Source organism: Gadus macrocephalus, chromosome 9 (genome assembly GCF_031168955.1).
Source record: "Gadus macrocephalus chromosome 9, ASM3116895v1".
Classification (NCBI taxonomy): domain Eukaryota; kingdom Metazoa; phylum Chordata; class Actinopteri; order Gadiformes; family Gadidae; genus Gadus; species Gadus macrocephalus.
This window is the reverse complement of record NC_082390.1, coordinates 20,061,633-20,081,118: the sequence shown is the minus strand read 5'-3', so window position 1 is coordinate 20,081,118 and position 19,486 is coordinate 20,061,633. Positions and strand designations below refer to the sequence as shown.

Below are 19,486 nucleotides of genomic sequence, written 5' to 3'. Positions count from 1 at the left end.
AGACAGAGGAGAGAGGAAGAGAGAGAGAGAGATAGTGAGAGAAAGAGACAGAGAAAGAGGAAAGAGAGAAGAGTGAGAGAGAGAGAGAGAGAGAGAGAGAGAGAGAGAGAGAGAGAGAGAGAGAGAGAGAGAGAGAGAGAGAGAGAGAGAGAGAGAGAGAGAGACTGTTAGTTTCTGTGTAAGAGTATGAGTGTGTGTGTATGTGTGGTTGTGTTGCTGGACATGTAGAATGTGTGTTGATGCCCAGGGAGGCACCATATGCTGTTTAGACTCTGAATCATCCCATCACAACAGACCCGTGGGTGGACAGCCCCTTCTCCATCTTGTGTCTCCCCCCCCCCCCCCTTCCATGGAGTCATCCTCCCAACCCTTAATACTTAATACTTACCCCTAAAACATGTATCATCAGACTTGCAGTATACAGATTCATGGAAATGTGTTTGTCTTGGCAAATATATGCACCACAAACACCAACAAAAATTATTAATATCCCTCATATGGGCGACCATCACAGAAGCCTATGCGCGTGTATGGATGGATGTGCCATGTTGTAGTGTTCAGCTGGAATCCTGTAGAGGGCAGAGTTATACTACCTTAGCATATAGGACACACTGATACCGTACAGGCGATTGCACACATAAACATCATTGCTTTTGGTACTGAGTGAATATGAATAAGATGGAGGTAATACTTTCTCTGCAATTCTGTGCTCTTTCTTTTTACATTCCTAATTGTGTGTGTTTTGGTAGTTGATGCGTGTTATTTTCCATTGATGTGAATTGCTGCTACAACATTTCAATTTAAAATCAATCTATTTATCGCCATCTATTATGCCCTAATGGCGTATTGTCCATTAAGTTGTATCTTTTCATTATATTTTATGAATGATTGTGTTAATGATTGACATCAGCAAAAACCATACAAACCAAATAAAATGGTATAACTAAGCAGAAAATGGTTAAATACAATTAAAAATACAATTATGTTGATTATGTGTATTGATACATCAAAAGTGCTGTCCATCTTCTCCCCATCGCCCTCAGTCCAATACATGATTTAAAAACATGCTCGCTGCTAGCCCGTTCTGAAGGAGATCTATGTACTATTGCCGGCTTAAATGTTACTTTCTTACTCACTTTGTTGTCACTTACTTTGTTTTGTTCAAATATCGATGTGTCATTCTATTGTATTTCAAATAATGTCAATTTATTTGCAGTACAATTGTGAGGCGGTGGAGATTTATAGTAGGGTCCGCTGTATCTCTGCAGTGCAGTAAATTATTTGTGTTGTTGTTTTTTTTATCTCTTCCTGTTATCAAAGACCTCCAGCTGCCCCCCGCCCCCTCGTACCGACCCTATGCATCGGTCTACAGGGGGCCACTAAACCCTGAGCTACACTTATCCCTGGACCTCAAGGTTTTCAGAAGAAAATGGGAGAAAATAAAACATCAACATTTATATGTGTGGTTGTACCAACGACATAGTACCTATTTTACCATTTATATTGACACGAGGCAGTGATGACGTGTGACAGAATCACATGTCAGGCTGAGAATGGCAAATGGAATGTTTCCGCTCGGGTGCGTTTCTGAGTAATTGGTCTCATTGGCGTAACATGAGAGGATCTTTAGAGACTTAATGGCTAATTAAGAGGTTTAATTAATTCCCCTTACCGATTGCCCAGCTGTCTGCGATATTATAACTCTCGGAATCTCAGAATAGGCACACACACACACATACACAAACACAAACACGCACACACACACACACACACACACACACACACACACACACACACACACACACACACACACACACACACACACACACACACACACACACACATACACACGCTGAAGCACACACACCCACCCACCCACCCACACACACGCACACACACACACACACACACACACACACACACACACACACACACACACACACACACACACACACACACACACACACACACACACACACACACACACACACACACACACACACACACACACACACACACACACACACACGGACTCCAGGGTCTCTTCCACTCAATTTCATGCACGTGGTCAAACTTGAAGTGAACGCACATGTCACAGCACACAATTAAATGAGGAAGAATAAAGGTTTAGGCTCCAGTCATGAAATAGATTGGAGGCTGCATTGGATTGATTTGTTTCCGGTGTGGCACTTCTTTAATAATCAATATAACTGCGTAATTGTCAAACAAGTATCTCCTGGCATTGATGTAAGGGAACCCCCCCGGGACACTCAGAAACACAAAACCAAAACCTTGGAGAAGACAATGTAATTGGGGTTAAAAAATCACAAAGTTATTTCCCTTTGAGTTATGGACAAACCTGGATAAACAATGTGTCACAGTCATACTCAAATATATTAATAAGTGAATTGTAAGTTCCTCCTTGTTTAGAATTAGCCATAAATCTGTGGAACGCACCATGCTTTATTGAAAATCGACAACAAAATCTAAAGCACTAAAATGGTTTGCATCCAAATCAAATATATCAGTTTGCTTTTCATTACCAAAGGCTATTTGTTTTCCTCTCAAAACACCCATGCACATTAACCATGGTGCTTTACTGCAAGCCATAGCATTTAAGTTGGAACCCAATCACATAATGTAACAGGATCTAACCAATATTATTGAGCCGGAAAGCGATCACATGTAGTCCAAATGTACATTCTGTTCTTCCAACTACTAATTCCCTGCTATTTCCACCCTACAGCTCCATGAACCAATAAACGTAATTATTTTGCAGAGCATCTATTTTGTACTTAAAGCTATTCCTGCCCTCGGTTAGCACTTTCTGCTTGCTTGGGCGGGAACTGTTTCCGCTTCTGTTTTAAGTTCTAATGTCTACAGCTGCACCACACCCTCCTTCTGCTGGAGGTGCTTTAACACTGCTGAGAAGAAGCTTAACTTGCTCCTCAATGAAGGTGCCATTGGTTGATTGTAAAAAGGAGAACCCAAGAGTATTTACAATGGACAGAAAGATATCTCTACTAAAGAGAATGTCACACAATAAACACATTTTTTAAATAATATTTTATAATCCCTTATCTTTTAGCAACTGTGGTTTGGAGTCTGCTATCGGTCAGATGACGGGCCCGGAGTGCTTCTGTTAAATCGCTGCAGGGTTGCATTTAATGATTTCAAAATCATTTCAGAATTGATTGTCATGCAGCCAACAGTTATATTCTCCTGTGCAGTTTGCATGGGGCACACCTAAAGCATATAGCACCACATGGGGGCATTTCACTCGACAGAAAATACATTTTCTAACCCCCTGTCTTTGTTTTATATTTCGACGCCATTGTTTAAATGGGAGAGTGAGGAGGCATGATACTCTCTCACTGCAGGCCTTTAAAGCCCAGGGCTGTAAGAGCAAGCGTTGCAAACACTAGTGTTAACAGAGGTTGTTTCAAGGACTTGTATAGGGAGCATGAGGCAGTAAAATCAGACAAGACAAGTGACTCCTCTCAGGATCAGAAAGGTGCCGTATCATATATGTTTACAGTGAGAAGGGTGATTGTCTTTTGATTGGCTGATATTGTTCTTGGCGGGTGGCCTTGTCACTTTTGAATAATTGATCATCCCACATGATGGATGAGGTCTCAGACCCTGTTCACCACCTCACTAGTTCATACTCACCTCTTTTAACGTTAGAAACACTAGAAGGGGTGTAGGCTCGCAGGTCATAAATAAACAACAGCTGCAGTCCTCCACCTCACTGACCTTGTCACATATGACTCCGCTGAAATACATTTCATACCGTTTCCATCTGGAGAAATATGTCGTTCATTTGTTGTGCGACCTGATGTCTGTGAACGACCGCCCTTGTTTATATTATTCTTATGACCTTGGCCAACCCATCCTCTTCATCCTAGACCCCCCCCCCCACACACACACACACACACACACACAGATCACCACCCACACCACCCATACACCCACACACACACACGCAGGCACAAACACCCCCCCTCCCCTCCCCCCCCCCTCCTGATCCTCCCAATGGGCTCTGCAGTGAAGAGCCTTACGTCAGCAACATTGCGGGACCTCTTTGCTCCTCCAGCATTTATTCCCCCCCCCCCCCCCCCCCCCCCCCTACCACCTCGGCTCCACCAGCCGCCTCCTCCTGCTCATTAGGGCGGGAGGCAGAGGTGACAGGAACGGTCACGCTATCACTAAGTGTAAATAGAAGAGAATACACGATGGAAGGGGACACATAGACATTACAGACTCCTAGAGAAGACCAGAGACACGTGGCACATCTGTGGGATAGGAGAAGAGCCAATGCATGGAACTCAATGAGCACGAATTAGAAAGGAGATATTGGTGCAATGCACAATTTATCTTGTACTGTATATTGATAAAAATTGTAATGCCACACGGTAATAAGTATTGCACACCATGAGGAATGCACAGGCCTGTTATCATTATGTTATTGGGCATTCTAATCCCTAGAAGACAATCTTAGTTTAATGAACATTGTTATTTTAAATGTTGCTGTATCCTAAAGTCGTATAACTGCACAGGTGTTGTTGGCAAAATACAGTTGCAACTTGCACATGATTAGCAACTTTTACATTTTAAGGGTAAAATGCTTCTGCAACATTGATCATCTGAATTATTAACATTCCAGTAGAGTAAAGGAAATACAACCAGCAAAAACCGAAGCTGTACATTTGAATTATACCACCAGTAATAAGTCATTAACTTACTATCCTTAACGCAAGAGTTACGCAAGCTGTTTAACATAAAAACTGAAGACGCATCAAAAGGTCAAATAATGTAGTTAATAATTTAGTAAATATTGTTAATGTTGGCCATCACTTCAGCTCCTGTCAATTGGCAGAAGTCAAAAAGCTCAAGTGATTGCCTGACAGCCCAAAGAAAAAAGTATCAACACAAAATAACACCATTGGTTTGACCTTTTTGCTTTACGTTTTTAGACTGCGCCTGCAGTGTGTGTGAACCATGCGTTTTAAACCAATACTCCTAAAGCTAAATACAGTCAAGATCCGGGAGCTTCATTAATTTCATCGACGGTCTCCACCTCTCCGGCGGAATGGCGCTCGGCGTTGCGTGCAGAGATGCTGCTCTGAGGCTGCACCTCTGAGGAGGCTGCATCCCCGGTCCACCCGGGGATAAATCTCGATGGTCTATTCCTAGCGAGCCTGTCACTGTCACCGCGCGGTGAGGGAGATCCAAGTGCACCAGCGGAGGGGGGAAGGCGTCCAGTGCTGCCATTGCAGTGCGGCTGCTTTGGAGCCAAGAGGAAAACTAGTAATTCCTTTGGCGTAAGGGGGGTTCAGACACAACGAACTGAGGACCACGGCTCTGTCAAGGTGATTGCTTTTCTTGCGTTGTTTTCCTATGTGTTTCGTCCAGCCGAGGCGCGCTGCGGGTGGAGGCGCGCTAGCGGCGGCGCGGCGGCTAGGCGCGCTAGCGGCGCGGGTAGGCGCTCTAGCGGCGTTGCGTCTCTGCGCTATGCGCTCAGGTTAGCCTTCGAGCTAACAGCTATGTGGACGGGGGCTTAACAACAACGTTTACCGTCCTACGCTGTTATTGTTGATCGGACATTATACAGGCGGTGCAGAGAGCGCGGTCGGTTACCACTAGCGGGCTGTCAGCTGTCTCAGTCCGCTGCGTGCCGCACCACCAGATAGCGATAGCTACAGCTAGCCTGTGGGACAAAATGTCGGCCAGCAGGGATGCACTGACCAAAGAGGCTTCACTGGTTAGAAAAGAGAGGATATATGCACTATAAACAGTGGTGCTGCTGCTTCAGCCATGCAGTGAGGGGTGAGCCGACACCCGCAGGCAGCCGTCATGCTAGTGTTCCTCTGCAGACAGAAGGTCATCCAGTGTCTCGGTTGTTGTGGTCTGGTGCTGGATAGCAGCTCCGATGGGAGGGTTACTGGTAGGCTTTCTATCTGAGTGCTGTCGTGCAGAACTGAACTGGTAGGTTACTGGGAGGCTGGTAATGTCCTGCAGGACTGAACTAGTAGGTTACTGGGAGGCTGGCTATCTGAGTGATGTCTTGCAGAACTGAACTAGTAGGTTACTGGGAGGCTGGCTATCTGGTGTCCTGCAGAACTGAACTAGTAGGTTACTGGGAGGCTGGCTATCTGGTGTCCTGCAGAACTGAGACCCACACCGACCCAGGGAGCGGCGGGGAATATCTGGTGTTGAGGTGGTGGAGGTGCTGGCCCTTCTTGTGTGAGGAGATGTTTGGGCGTGAGGTCCTCCTTGGTGGTTAAGTTGGTCATCAGACAGCCTCCAGGTCACCTGTTGAATATTGATATGCGACTTAAAGAGCAGGAACCCGCTTATTTTTCTGTCATGCTTTAGACAATATAATGTGAACTAGTTCTAGTGTAGACATTCTTATTTATTTGATTTTAAAATATGTTCAAAGTCAATCTTTTAATTCATGAAGATCATACACATAGGATGAAATTGGATAGATTTCCGTAGTGTGTAAAACAGATTCCAATAAGATAAGGATAAAGCCAGGACATCAATGGTCCTATTAATTAAAAGTTATGCATTCGCCGTCTACAAATTTAGGGTTAGGGTTAGCATCTACAAAGTATAATGGACTGCTTTCTAATGATATGAATGAATGGGTTTAGGCTACACACTGCCTAAAGGCATGCATTTAGAGCAATTTGTAAGATGACTGGAAATGTTTCTTTGAGACGCATTACAGAAACCAAACCCAGACTGAAAATTAACTTGAATAAACCCTCCATTGCAATGTGTTGCAGAGGAGTCACCTATGCTGAGATACTATGTAGGCCTACATGTGAGGCGGGACAGCCCTTTCCTAATTGCCAGGCCATACTGAGGTCATTCAAAATACAGCAGGTATCGAAATGGTGGCTCCAATGATGCAGAATCCCAATCAGGCTTAATGCATAGGCCTGTATAAATCCGTATACTTGTAAATTGTTATTGGGATGCTATATAATTATAATAATTAAGGCTTTCAAATTTTAAAACCCTTCCAGTCAGAATCTGCTCTTTCTCTAAACGGTGGTCGTGGCTCCTTTATAAACGTTTATTGCCCCTTTTGTCTTGGCTTAAATCAGTGTGAGGGCGAGACAGTGGGATGCAGCCGGGCGTTTGTGCTTATCAGCACATTCCTGCTGTGTGTGTGGGGGGCACTGATAACTTCCACAGGGCTGATTGAGTTCAGGGGCTCAGGCCATGTGTGCTTCAGACAGATTCCCAGGCTCTGCTTATATCATCAAAGAGCTCTGCAGTAGTGCTTGAGAGAAGCTGCTGGTCTCAGAATGGTTTCAGACCAGCGCTGTTACCAGTGATGAGATGTTTCCATCCCTACAGTCAATTATAATGTAGGGGTGGGCGATGTGGGCAACAAATAATATCCAAGTAGTTCTGATCATTTTGCAGCTATCGTAAAATATTTTTATGTAGAAAGTCGGTCAGCATATCTAAAAGGAGCTTCTGGTCAGTTGTAAATGCACAGAGCAAACAGACATCTTAGGCCCTCACAAATTTAAAAGTTGTATGAAAAAGAGACAACTTTGATCTCTAGCAATATAAATAGATTACATAATTAAACATTTAGCAAACAGTCAATCCTCCTCTTTGTCAAATGTTTATTATTAACAAGAACCCATTTCCAGTTTTGGATCAGCAAAAAGTAGAATGGTATGTGTACAGCAAAGTTGAGCCAGGTCTGGGAATCAAACCTTCCTCTCTGGTCAGAGCCTCCCTCCCCTCGACCTCCGAGGGCGTCGGTGGGACGCCAGCGCCACCTGGCCTGTCGCCCGCTCACGCTGTCTGTTGTTCACTGAGCGGCTCAGAACGTACGTGTGTATGGACAATGTAGGGGGATCTAGTTAAATAAAGTTAACAATAAGGCTACCCTGGTGTCTCTGGTCCCTTCAATCGTAATGCTGTAGGAATATATCATGTAACATGGGCTCAGAAGGGCTGACTCCCCTCAAAGATTATGCAGGGTTTCCTCAATAAAGACAGGGAAACAAAAACGATACGTAGAGTAAATGTATCTTTACATCAGGCACTTGATGTCTTTAGAGGATTAACAAAAACAGAGTTTCACTGTTTAATCCAAGTGTGAAATAGTGCAGTGAATGGCAGTTTGCTGATGAGCAGGATTTCAGTTTGTGTACATTTTGAGCATTCTGAAATACATCCATACTTTTTGAGACGTTAGTTTTTCAGCCTGTTTCCCTGTTCCATAACTACAGTAGATGTCTGTGATGACTGTATATGACCCAAGCCAATGCAATCAAAAATAATAATTCAGACATTCTGAAAGATGGTGTATGTAAGTAAAGTTTGAGACATACTATTTGTTATTTGGAGGTTTCAAATGTCCAGGTTAATTGCAGTTCTCTGTATGTTCACTTGTTGGCATTTGTTTCTTATGTATACTATCATTTTCAAAGTCGAAAGACTTGCTAGCAAGGCTAATTTGAGGCCCCAGACGAGCCATGGCTAAGTGCTGCGTGTGGTCCTAGTGCCGGCTATCTGCCTCCCCCTCCTGTCAGCTGGGACAGGCTCTGGAAAAGGCAGCCCTGGAAAAGGCAGCAGGAGGAGGTGGATGAGGGGTTCTTGCTTCCCACTTTATTTTCGTTTTTTGTGTCCGACGTATTGTTTCCGTGGTTTTACCTTCAACCATTCAGGAAAGTGAATGAAAGCAGCAAAGGAATAGTGAAACTGAGGCTCCAAATAAAAACAGTTGCTTTAGAGAGGTTGAAGCCGGTTTAGTTCTCCAGTTCTCCACCACATCCTGGTCCCAGCAGTAGCACACAGAGGGCTGAAGCGGTACAGCGGATGTGGGACTGCAGGAGTTCGAGTTACCGAGACTTCCACCCATGTTCCTTACATGAGTCTCCTGGTGGTTGTGGACATGATTAATTATAGACCGCGTGGGGCGGCTCGCTGGAATGGGTTGGATATGCAAGGAATCTGAATGTCACCACCCCATGGCTTCTCAATCAGGGAAGTAAATGTATCCTGGTAGGATATAGCCTGACCAACGGCCTGGCAAGTGCATTGGATGATTTAAATAAGGCAGTGGTGTGCACGCACACACATTTCATTCTCCACAAAGTGGCAAGTGTTTTATTTTCTGAACAAAATGATTGATCATCAGTTTGTGGCTTGCTGGTTTGTCAGCCACACATCATAACGTTTAGTGCAGGCCAGTACACCACAGCATCTGACAATGTATGAGGTATTAGGCTGAACATGTAAGGGTCAGTTTACAGGGAATAGTTGTGCTTTTGCCCCCTGTTTGCAACTCCAATCAGTTGTAATGGTTTCCGCAACCCACACTGGCTTTTTTGCATACCAAGGACATACAGGCTTATTATTTATCATCAGAGCTGAATACTGGTGCTGATGCTGTTGTTGCTCCTCTGTCGGCTGTTGAGCAAGGCTTCTAAGCATCCAGCTCATCTTTGCTCTGACTTTTGCTCAGCTAGTTGCACACACAGCTCTGACAGCAAGTGGATTGGAAGGAATTGCAGTATATTACATTTATTTTCGCTTGGGAAGGGATTCTGCTGGTCTATGGATTGTGTAAATTATGATACACTAGATAATAGCATTTGTGTGGTAACAGAATATCTACAGAACGCTTCAGTTTGCAATACATTTGTATTAGCAATGCTATCCTTATAAAAGAATGTAGTGGTAGAATATGTATAGACCATATTATGGAAGCTCATGTTATGCTGCTGTGGATTGATACAAGTCTGATCTATTCCCCTGACTCTAATCCCACTTCACATTTTTCACATCACAATTTATGGGTTGGAGCTTTTAAACCATGTTTTATTTATATCTGCCTTAATAATCCACCTCAAAAGCAAGTTTATAAAGCTAATTTCTTCCATTGCTGATAAGCAGTATCGATACGCATCCGCAGTACCACTACTGCATGGCTCCTCTAGGGCTAGCTCTGTGTTGTCTTTGCTAACGTGTTTCGCCTTGTAATTGTTAATGTCGGCCCTAATTTATGCATGTGATGCAGCACACCTGTGCAGGAAGGTCATTATTGTAATGTACCACACGCAGGGTGGATTGATGGGGCTCTGCCGTGGCTGCGGCGCTGCGAGGGTTAACTCCGATACAGCAGTTTACACTGCGGCTGGATGCTAGCTCAGAGGAGCCCCATGCTGTAGCAGCAGCAGCAGCAGCACTGCAGATCCCACACACGGCTCCGCCAGGAGGGACTCGCCTCCGTCCTCTGAGCGTGGAGACGACAAAGGGAGAGGAAGTGTGGGAAGAAATGAACAGAAGGATGTTGGGAGAGAAAGCAGAGGTCCAGCAGGGAGACGGAGGCGGTGACGGTGTAGTGGTGAACGTAGCGTGTCTCTGACGCGGGGCTTGGCCTGCCTGCCCCGTAGCTCCGCCTCGAGACGCTCCCGGAGCCAAGAGGCACGGAGAGGGGGGTGTAATGGGGAGGAACGCACCCAGCTCCTACTGTAGAGCTCTGCTGGAGGGACACTGAAGCTTTCTTTATTTTTTTAAAACTTAATAGTCCCTGACTGCATGTAGGGAGCAGACTCTGAGTGTGGGAAGCCTTTTTTTTGTTTTTGTTTTTACACGTCTGCTGTGATGACCCACATACACAGATGTAAGTACCTTTTGACATTTTATGCAAACATACTGCAAACATGACTTGCCTTAAAAGAGATGCTCTGATTCTTACAGTTCAACACGTTAAAAGCAATGTTGCAGAAGTCCTAGTCATTTATCCATTCCTTTATTCAGTGGCTGCTAATGTTCTTTAACTGTAATCAGTTCTATGTGTTGTAAATGTACCTTTGATCTGTAAGGTGATGCTGCAGCCCTCTACCACGCTCCTCGGTAGCAGAGCTGCAGTGTAGTGGGCTGAACCCCATCCTATGTGCAGAGCGTCACTGGCCCCCCCTGGGACCCCCTCCCTGGTGCTACAGCATGCTCCTCCGACCAGCATTTGAATAGCGTTATTCCCAGAGGCAGGCGAGTTTCAGCAGATGTCAGCAGTCATAGGCACATCGTTTTCAATCCCTGAACTCATCAATCAATCTGATGGTGCTTGTTTTTACCTGGGCTGCAATTGAGCAGGTAAGAGTTCAGTCCCACAGTCGGCTCAGGCTGCAACTCAAACACGTGTTCTGCAGGCCGTTGTGTCTCCACTGGACGAGACCTTTTTTTTCTTTTTTTTCGCGGGCTGGCTGGTTTCCTGTCATCACAGATTTGTGTTGTGTTGATCTGAACATCTCATCTAAAACGTTGCTCTGAGTTTTGATTTGACTTGTGTTCCCCTGTCCAACACTCTTCTGTGTGTATGTGTGGTTGTCATTGTTGAAGTGACGGGGTGTTTTTAGTCGCTGGATGGACCCCCACTACAATGCAGGACAATGCAGTGAGTTCTCTTTTGGATGTTGTTCCTCTTGGTGTGGGCACCCATTCTGCTACTCCTTTAGGATCAAACATGGTGAAGGGTTTGCTAGTTCCAGTATTGGATGAATTCGTCAGAATTAACCATCAGCTGGTCGGAAAAGAGAAATCTTACTTGTTTGTATTGGGCGTAGGGGAGCCGACGGAGTCCATCAGTATTCTGGTGTCACATGTTGCTGTTAACTCTGGGTGTTGAGAGACGGTCTGTGTTCACCAGCATTCATCCAGCAGTTCTCACTTAACTCTGTTGCAGCACATCACAACGGCAGAATTACTCATGGTTATTCTTAGAATCGCTGTCCCATGGTAGCCAAAATTGAATAAGATTCTGCCGTGCCCCTAAACCATGCAGCTGCATCACATCTCGCTGGTTAATCAGAGGATGAACCACCCTGGGCAAACTGTCAGGCTTGTATTAAGCTATAACCATTGTTTCAGTCCAATCTCTCTCTCTCATCAGCAAGCTTGATGGGGCCTTTTTATCTTAATACTCTTCTTGATTAATAATACTCTTAATGTTCCTTAGGCCTGAACTCCTGCAGCCAAACTACTAGAGTTGGTTAAGTTAAATGTCTTGGTTGGTGTTAATGTTATTTCACAGCATGTCAACCACTACTGTTAAAAACATTGGGTAATTAGGTTATTGTTTTCCCTCTCATCCTAATGCATGCAAAGGTGGAAGATTGCCATAGGAAAGCACAATATGGATTTTTTTAAAACCAATAAATAACACATACGTTTATAACCTTTAGTCTGGGTCCCATTAACTCACGTCACTAAAAAAGGAAACACGCGTCAAATTGAAGATTTGTCATGTTAAGAATGGGTACGCAAACATGTACTCGAATAAACAAGAACGAGCAAACCATGAACGATTCCAAAAAATATTTGAATAAATTATAGTTTAGAAAATCTATTTTATAACATATTATGTGTTGTGGTAAAGTGAGGAATCAGGATATATAATGAAATGGTCCAAAATAAAGCCTTCGGCATGGAATAATGTTGTTGACACACATCTCAATAGCAGTTAAGTGGTTTGAAAGTGTTATTTTTGCTAGAAAGATATTAACGGGAGGAGTCCCGTGAGTCTAGATGTGTGGACACTCTGAGACACTCTCCAAGCAGGCCGGCGGGCAGAAGCACTCCTCTGCAAAGCCATCGTTGGTCAATACTTCTACACAATTGGCCAAGCACCCTGTCCTAAAGAATAGCCCAATTCAAATACGATCGAACTGGATTCGTCTCACGTTTCAACAATGTGCCCAATGAATATAACATTCATATGTTGAGAAGTGTTGAGAAGTGTTTCCTGCTAGCTCTACGACCGGGAAAAGCAGGTACAAATATCAGTGGAGCTCCTGTGTGGCTGTTAAGCACATAGACATGTGCATATTATACAGGTTGAACTGAAGATAACTCGATAGTTGTGCATTGGTTTAAACTATCGCTAGACGTGTTTTTGCACACCGTTGCTCAAGGTCATACTGGTTGAGAATGCATTCTATTAGTGTTTCCTTTATCTCCTGCAGCCTTAGTTAAAACTAGTCGACTTGATTCCCTCCTCTGGAAACCCGTGCTGAACTCGTAATGCAAGTAGCAGTCGTGCTGCAGTCCTTCTGCGACTGTGAAAAACCAAACCGGGGATGACATGTTTGCTATTTCGTTCCCTAATACTAGGAACCAAAGCACATGGCTCCTTTTAAGCCCGACGGTTAAGCCACTGGAAGCAATATTGGCCTTGAATTATCAACTCTATTCGTCGCACTCGAAAAATGTTTTATCTGAACAATACATCATTATTCATAGTAACACAGATTTCCCATTATCTGGCGTTAATTCATCTGACAGATATTTATGGTGCATGTCTTATCACTTCAAATGAATCTGCTAATATGACCATGTTGCTTGTGTGTTTCTGTTGAATACATATGGTGGGTTCTGTGCCATGGCGTTCCTCTCCTATCACCCATGCTCGGCCGCTCGCTCCATCTGTGTGACCGCGTTGGTTGCCTGGTTCTAATCCCCCTTGCATGACCCAGCCGTCGTGCTGTCCCTTCAGCGGCCAGGGGCTGCCAGCACTGGCTCCACTCCGTGGAGTTTCTGTTGGCACGCGTTGGCCGTGGCCATAAAGGGCGATGTACAAGAGGGCCACAAGAACTCCTCAATGACTCGATAGTGACACGGCGGACTACAAGCGGGCCAAGAGGGCACAGCACAGCTTATGGGGGACACTTCTGAGAGCAGACCCACCGTAGCTCTCTGCTGTGTGTGGGACGGGCAGAGAAGTGACTGGAGAAGTAACACTTCACCTGTTAGCTTGGCTAGGGTAAGAAATGTTTGTAGGTATCGTTGTGCAAGCTTGTCCCCATGGATGGAGATCGGCCCTGTAGATGGCATCCCTTTATATGTTCAGAAACTTTACAATATATATCCTGATTTCCTTAAATTATTTTTTTCACCTCACTTTTGGAAAATATTCAACTTTATTCAGCCTTTACGTGTCAGGCTACTCGTTAACAGGGCAAAGCAGGAGGAGAAGGTTCCGTCCCCAAAGGGATGTGTGTGTGCGTGCTGTGTGCTGTGTGTGTATGTGTAGGATTTGGGAGCCATAGTTTCTTCGTGGTTGCAAATGAAATTATGTAGTGTCCTTGTATTTTATTAGCCTTCCCGTTCAGTGAAAAGCACCTATAAATCCAAAGCAAAAGTATTAAAGGTCTAATGCATCAGCATTTCCACTGCACTGATCCGCTGTAGGGGACAGCGGTGTACATCCTGGTCCGCTCAGAACAAACCTTCAGGAGGGATTTCAGCACTCCTGTTAATATTCACTATCGGAAAACTTTTTTCAAGCCAATGACTCTTTTCAATGCCTTTCCGATTCCTCACCTTTGTGCTCTTGTGGAGGGTTTGTACCTGGGCTTCTGCTGTTCCTGGATCAGTGGGAGGCAGGGGAAGTGAGTTTGCCAGGTATTGTCCCCTCCACCTACCTGGGAACACTTATACCCAGACCCCTGGTACCGGGACCACCGGTCACAAACCGCTACAAAACGATGCTTTTACCCCACGAATAAGGGAACCGGAGGTCAGAACAAAAGCCCTCAGTTCCTGGGTCTCCTTCGGTGCCATGTTTGGTAGAAGAGCTCTGAGTGTTCTCGCAATATGCTGAACTGCTGACCAAATATTGTAGACCCTATACTCTTGATCTCAATGATTGGGATGGTATATGTTCAAGGAAGAGCAGAACTCGGGGCCCTTTGCTGCATTGCAGGCTTCAACAGCAATAAAGACTACGTTATGCATCTGAATATTGGTAACCACGACCCACAGATATTATAGATGTATTTATTCATCCTGTATCCATATTGCATACTGCATGTAATATTAAGCCACGTCACATTGTAGGGTAAACTCTCCCAACGTGATCATAGCGTTTGGAACAAACAGTTCAGAAATCCTTTGGTGTGTGTGTGTGTGTGTGTGTGTGTGTGTGTGTCCGGCCAGCTTTAGGGCCGGAGTGGCCACAGATTTGACCATTTAAGGTCATCTGTTCACAGGTCTTAAATCTACTCCCAGGATAAATTGGTTTCCAGCCTAATGCCCCCAATATAATTTATAAAGGGCGATGTAACGGCTCTGCTTTTATGTCACAGCAGTCCATCCAGGGCTGTTAATGTCCGCTGCTCCTTGTTCCCGCAGCCCGCTCAAGGAGAGCCGTGTAGGGCCCGGAGGATGGAGCTGACCGGACAAAGTGTGGATCGACTGCAGGGTACTACTGTATGCTGATCTGGTTTAGTGTCTCTAGGCTAGGGAGTTGAACAGACGATCTCTGCTGGATGTGTGTGAGGGTACGAGGACCTGCCCCGCCCCTTCTGACGTCAGCCAGAAGCACGCACCTGGCTCACGGGGAGAAGAGGACTTGAGGATCTGCTCCTATATCCATCCGGCTCAGAAGCATGCTATTATCCCCCTTGTCCTGCCTGCGTCTACCACCGTCTATTTCTTTCTAACTCTGTGGCAGCAGGCTTCAGGGTTTCTCTTCTCCAGAGTGGCTCCTGGGCGCCGGGGTACGCCGGCTGTAGAGAACGGAACTGAACCACTTGAGTCCTGCGCCGCAGACGGACTGAGACGAGGCAGAGGAACACACCGGGTAGAAGGGCTCTGCCCGTCAGCTCGTCCCCGTCCCGTCAGCCCAGCTCTGTGTGTGAGCAGCGGGCCATGTAGAAGGCCTCACTCAGCCTCTCATCTCCGTCTGTGTGTGGATGAGGGGCTAGGCCTCGGCTGCACATATCGTCTGTCAACATTTAAACCAATGCTCGTCACATTCAGTTGAATATGCTGTGTCTATATCATATGCTTATTGTGCTGCCCTTGTTATATATTTGTGGTGAGATACATATTTTCCAGGATCATATGAACATCATATCCCCAGGCAGCTCGTATCCTTCTGTATCTCAGAATGCGCTGACCTCCAGCCCACGCAGAGTCCGCCCGGGCGGCGGGAGTGGAGAGACGCGCCCGCATCGCTCCGTGTGTAAATGTTTCAGTCAATGGTTTTGGATTACGTGCGGTCTGACTCAAATCGGGTGTTTGCTTTGGGGGGGTTTTGGGTCCTGTAGTAAAACAGTGGAGGCTGTGGAACGTGGCTCAGCACATTCTCTGGCTGCCTTTCGCTGCAATGCAGAAAGAAATCGGATAAATAAATAAAGGCTTGGGGACTCAGGTGGCCGTTATAAAGGGTCAACAGGAGGGAAACGGTCACATCTAAAGCCTTGGACTCTCCTCTCTGGGTCTAATGAATGAGGGTGGGCTCCTCATGTCCCCAGAACCTCATGGTGGTAACCAATTAAGACGTCCAGAGAAGAAGCATTTTATAACTCATAAAAAACAAGCCGTATCAATTCATGAGACGTAAAGTATCATGATGTTTCCACATTAATGCGATTGGACACTTTTGGTGTGGTAAATGTGGAAGGGAGTGTTGGGACTTGCCTTTGGGGAGCGTTTCATGATGAAGCCAACCAGAGTCATTTACCAACGAGGAAGCAGTTTCGGCGGCTCTCCTAATCGGGATAGCTGGTCTCCCTCAATGGTCCGAAACCATCGAGAAACCGTTTGTTGAGAGTCCCCTGTAACAAACAGTTGGATGTTTCCCGATCAGCCTTAAGGTCTGGGACAGGAGAAGGGATCCAATCCCTCCTTCACCACTGGCCTGAGTCACACTGGAAGTGGTTGACTCAATGAAATCCCTCGACCATCAGAGTCTTACCCTTTTCTGTGCCTTGCTTCTTGTTTTCCAGAGTACAGCAATGGAGGAGACTGTCATATGGGAACAGCACACAGTCACACTTCACAGGGTCTGTATTTCACCGCATTCACTCGCACTCCCTCACCCCTTCACCCTGATCGACCCCCCACCACCACCACCACCACCACCACCGCCGCCGCACCATTCTCCTGGTGCTGACCGCGGCGGCTCACAGCTGTAGGAGAGTGTGCAGAGTCAGGAGAGCGGAGCACCACGGAGCTCTGCCTCCTCCTCTCTCCCCAGCAGCCCTCGTGACCCGCTGCACAATAAACCGCCACAGATTAGCAGCGCTGCTCACGCCCCCCCCCCCCCCCCCCCGCTCCCTTTTATAGGAACACAGCCCAACTGGAAAACATTCAGCACGAGCGTGTTGTAATGATTTGTTCAGTCCCTAGTACGATCTCTCTGCTCGGTTGCAGGTGGACGTTTTACAATCTTGAAATTTGGTTGTTGAGTAACAAAAAGAAATCGGTTGTTGAGTCTATATTCCAATGCTGATATTAAAGGGCTTTCTTTTTTCATAGAGGATCTTTTATAACATCATCCTTTTTCTTTACTGACCCCAAGCGCCATCAACATTCTGATGATTGAAGTCCAGTTTTGAGGGATTCTAGACATGATTCCTTCACACTGTGTTCAGCTGGTCCTTGTCCCGTGATGCTGCCTGCTGGTCCTGACTGGTCTCTCTGTGCAGGCACCAGGGTTTGGCTTTGGCATCGCCATCTCAGGAGGCCGGGATAACCCTCACTTCCAGAGCGGCGAGACCTCCATCGTGATCTCAGATGTCCTGAAGGGAGGCCCGGCAGAAGGCCTGCTGCAGTAAGACGCTGGCTCTACGTCTTCAGACACTAACCCATCAGTGTGTTCCTCCAGCTGACCGCCGCTCTGCCTCCCTCTGCCCCCCAGGGAGAATGACAGGGTGGTCATGGTCAACGCCGTGTCCATGGACAACGTGGAGCACGCCTACGCCGTCCAGCAGCTCCGCAAGAGCGGGAAGAATGCAAAAATTGTGAGTGTCGTCGATATGGTGCTGCGACGCGACATCTCCTCAAACCTATTGGCATGTTGAAGGAAAGAATGTACGCTAGGAGTCAGGGAATGATGGACGCAAAATGGATGTGATGGAGACCAAAGCCCAGAGCGAGGTTAGGCAGGCAAGCTGAAGGGGCGGTCCATCACCAGGACCGCCGGGGTCCCTCCAGCGTTTAATGTAAAGGTTGTTGTTGTTTTTACGAGCTGCGTGTTGACTTGACGTATGTGTGTGGGGGGGGGGGGGGGGACGGAGCCGGGGGACGGAGCCGTCTGTTACCCAGCTCTGAGTTGCGTCCTCTTGTCTCCGCCCCCGTCAGACAATCAGGCGAAAGAGGAAGGTGCACGTGCCCATGGGCCGGCTGGGCGAGCGGGAAACCATGTCGGAGCACGACGAGGAGGAGGACAGCTACGACGAGGAGATCTACGAGACGCGCAGCGCCCGCAGCGGGGCCTACAGCGCCGCCTACAGCGCCGTGGGCGGGGCCACGGGCCGCCGCAGCGGGCGCAGCGGCGGCCGCCGGGACCGCGAGCGGGAGCGCAGTGTGTCCGGGAGAGGAGCCCGTCCCCGCGCGCCGACCGCCGTGGCCAGCACGTGCCGCCGCCGCCGCGGCCCGCCAAGGTCACGCTCGTCAAGTCCCGCAAGAATGAAGGTGAGCCTCTCAAACTCCGGGAGGACGGCGCCGCCCGCCGGGCCTCAGGACAACGCCGCCGCACTTTACCGGCTCGTAAATTCCCGCTACATGCAGGACGGTCCCACTTTGGTCGGCGCTAAGTATAGACCCAAGGACCCTGGGATTGTGATTATTGAGTTGGCAGGATGAGGGAGCTGCCCGACCATAGTCCAAATTAAATTAAAGCAAAGCCCAATAAATCCAAGTCAAAGAGCGATTAATCTTCTTAAGACGGCCCCCCTGAAGGCCAAGTCCCGGCGAGGGGGGGGCGGCGGGCGGGGCGGGCCGGTCCGGGGGCCGCTCGGCCCTGTGCTGACATGCTCTCTGTTGCTGTCGTTCACTCTGTAAGCAGAATATGGCCTGCGCCTGGCCAGCCACATCTTCGTCAAGGACATCTCCCCGAGAGCCTGGCGTTCCGGGACGGCAACATCCAGGAGGGAGACGTGGTGCTGAAGGTGAGGCCGGGGGGGGGGGGGGGGGGGGGGAGAGCGGGAGGGAGGCTGGGGTGGGCTGGGGCAGGGGGGGAGTGGGGGAAGGGGGGGAGAGGGAGGCCGGGCAAGGGGGCGGGGGTTGGGGGGGTGGGTGAGCTGGATGGGATGGGATGGTAGGGGAGATGAGCCCGGGATGGGGGGGGGGGATGACACATTGATGACTAGACATTTAAGGATCTGCATCGGTTGACGGTCTTGGTCAACTGTGCCTCGTGTGGGGTATCAATTGGAGGGGGAAACATGGAGAATTCTTCCCATTTAATTACCATGGAATTTGTTGCGGAATAGGAAGTCCCGGGAGTCTGTAGGGTATGAGGTCAGGCCGCTTGTTCAATCTGCAACCTGCCACCCCAAGGTCATAAGAGACACACTGTCCACTAAATCCCATTATTGATCTCCTCTCATCAGAGACCGAGTCACCCCCACCCAACCTCCTAGTAATGATGAACCAGACTGCTGAAGTTGTTTCACAAATGTTTCTTCAGATCTTCTTTTAAATGACATTT

General features: G+C 47.2%; 1 protein-coding gene across 1 annotated transcript in view; it reads left to right on the top strand.

Annotated features, from left to right (window-relative positions):
• Positions 1-19,486, top strand: part of tjp1b (tight junction protein 1b) — a 61,477-nt gene that overhangs the window by 21,242 nt on the left and 20,749 nt on the right. The window contains 8 exon segments of the mRNA XM_060061608.1: positions 16,779-16,835; positions 17,481-17,605; positions 17,693-17,795; positions 18,136-18,361; positions 18,364-18,468; positions 18,839-18,883; positions 18,886-18,944; positions 19,269-19,284. Of these exon segments, the coding sequence (XP_059917591.1) occupies positions 16,779-16,835; positions 17,481-17,605; positions 17,693-17,795; positions 18,136-18,361; positions 18,364-18,468; positions 18,839-18,883; positions 18,886-18,944; positions 19,269-19,284 (736 nt within the window).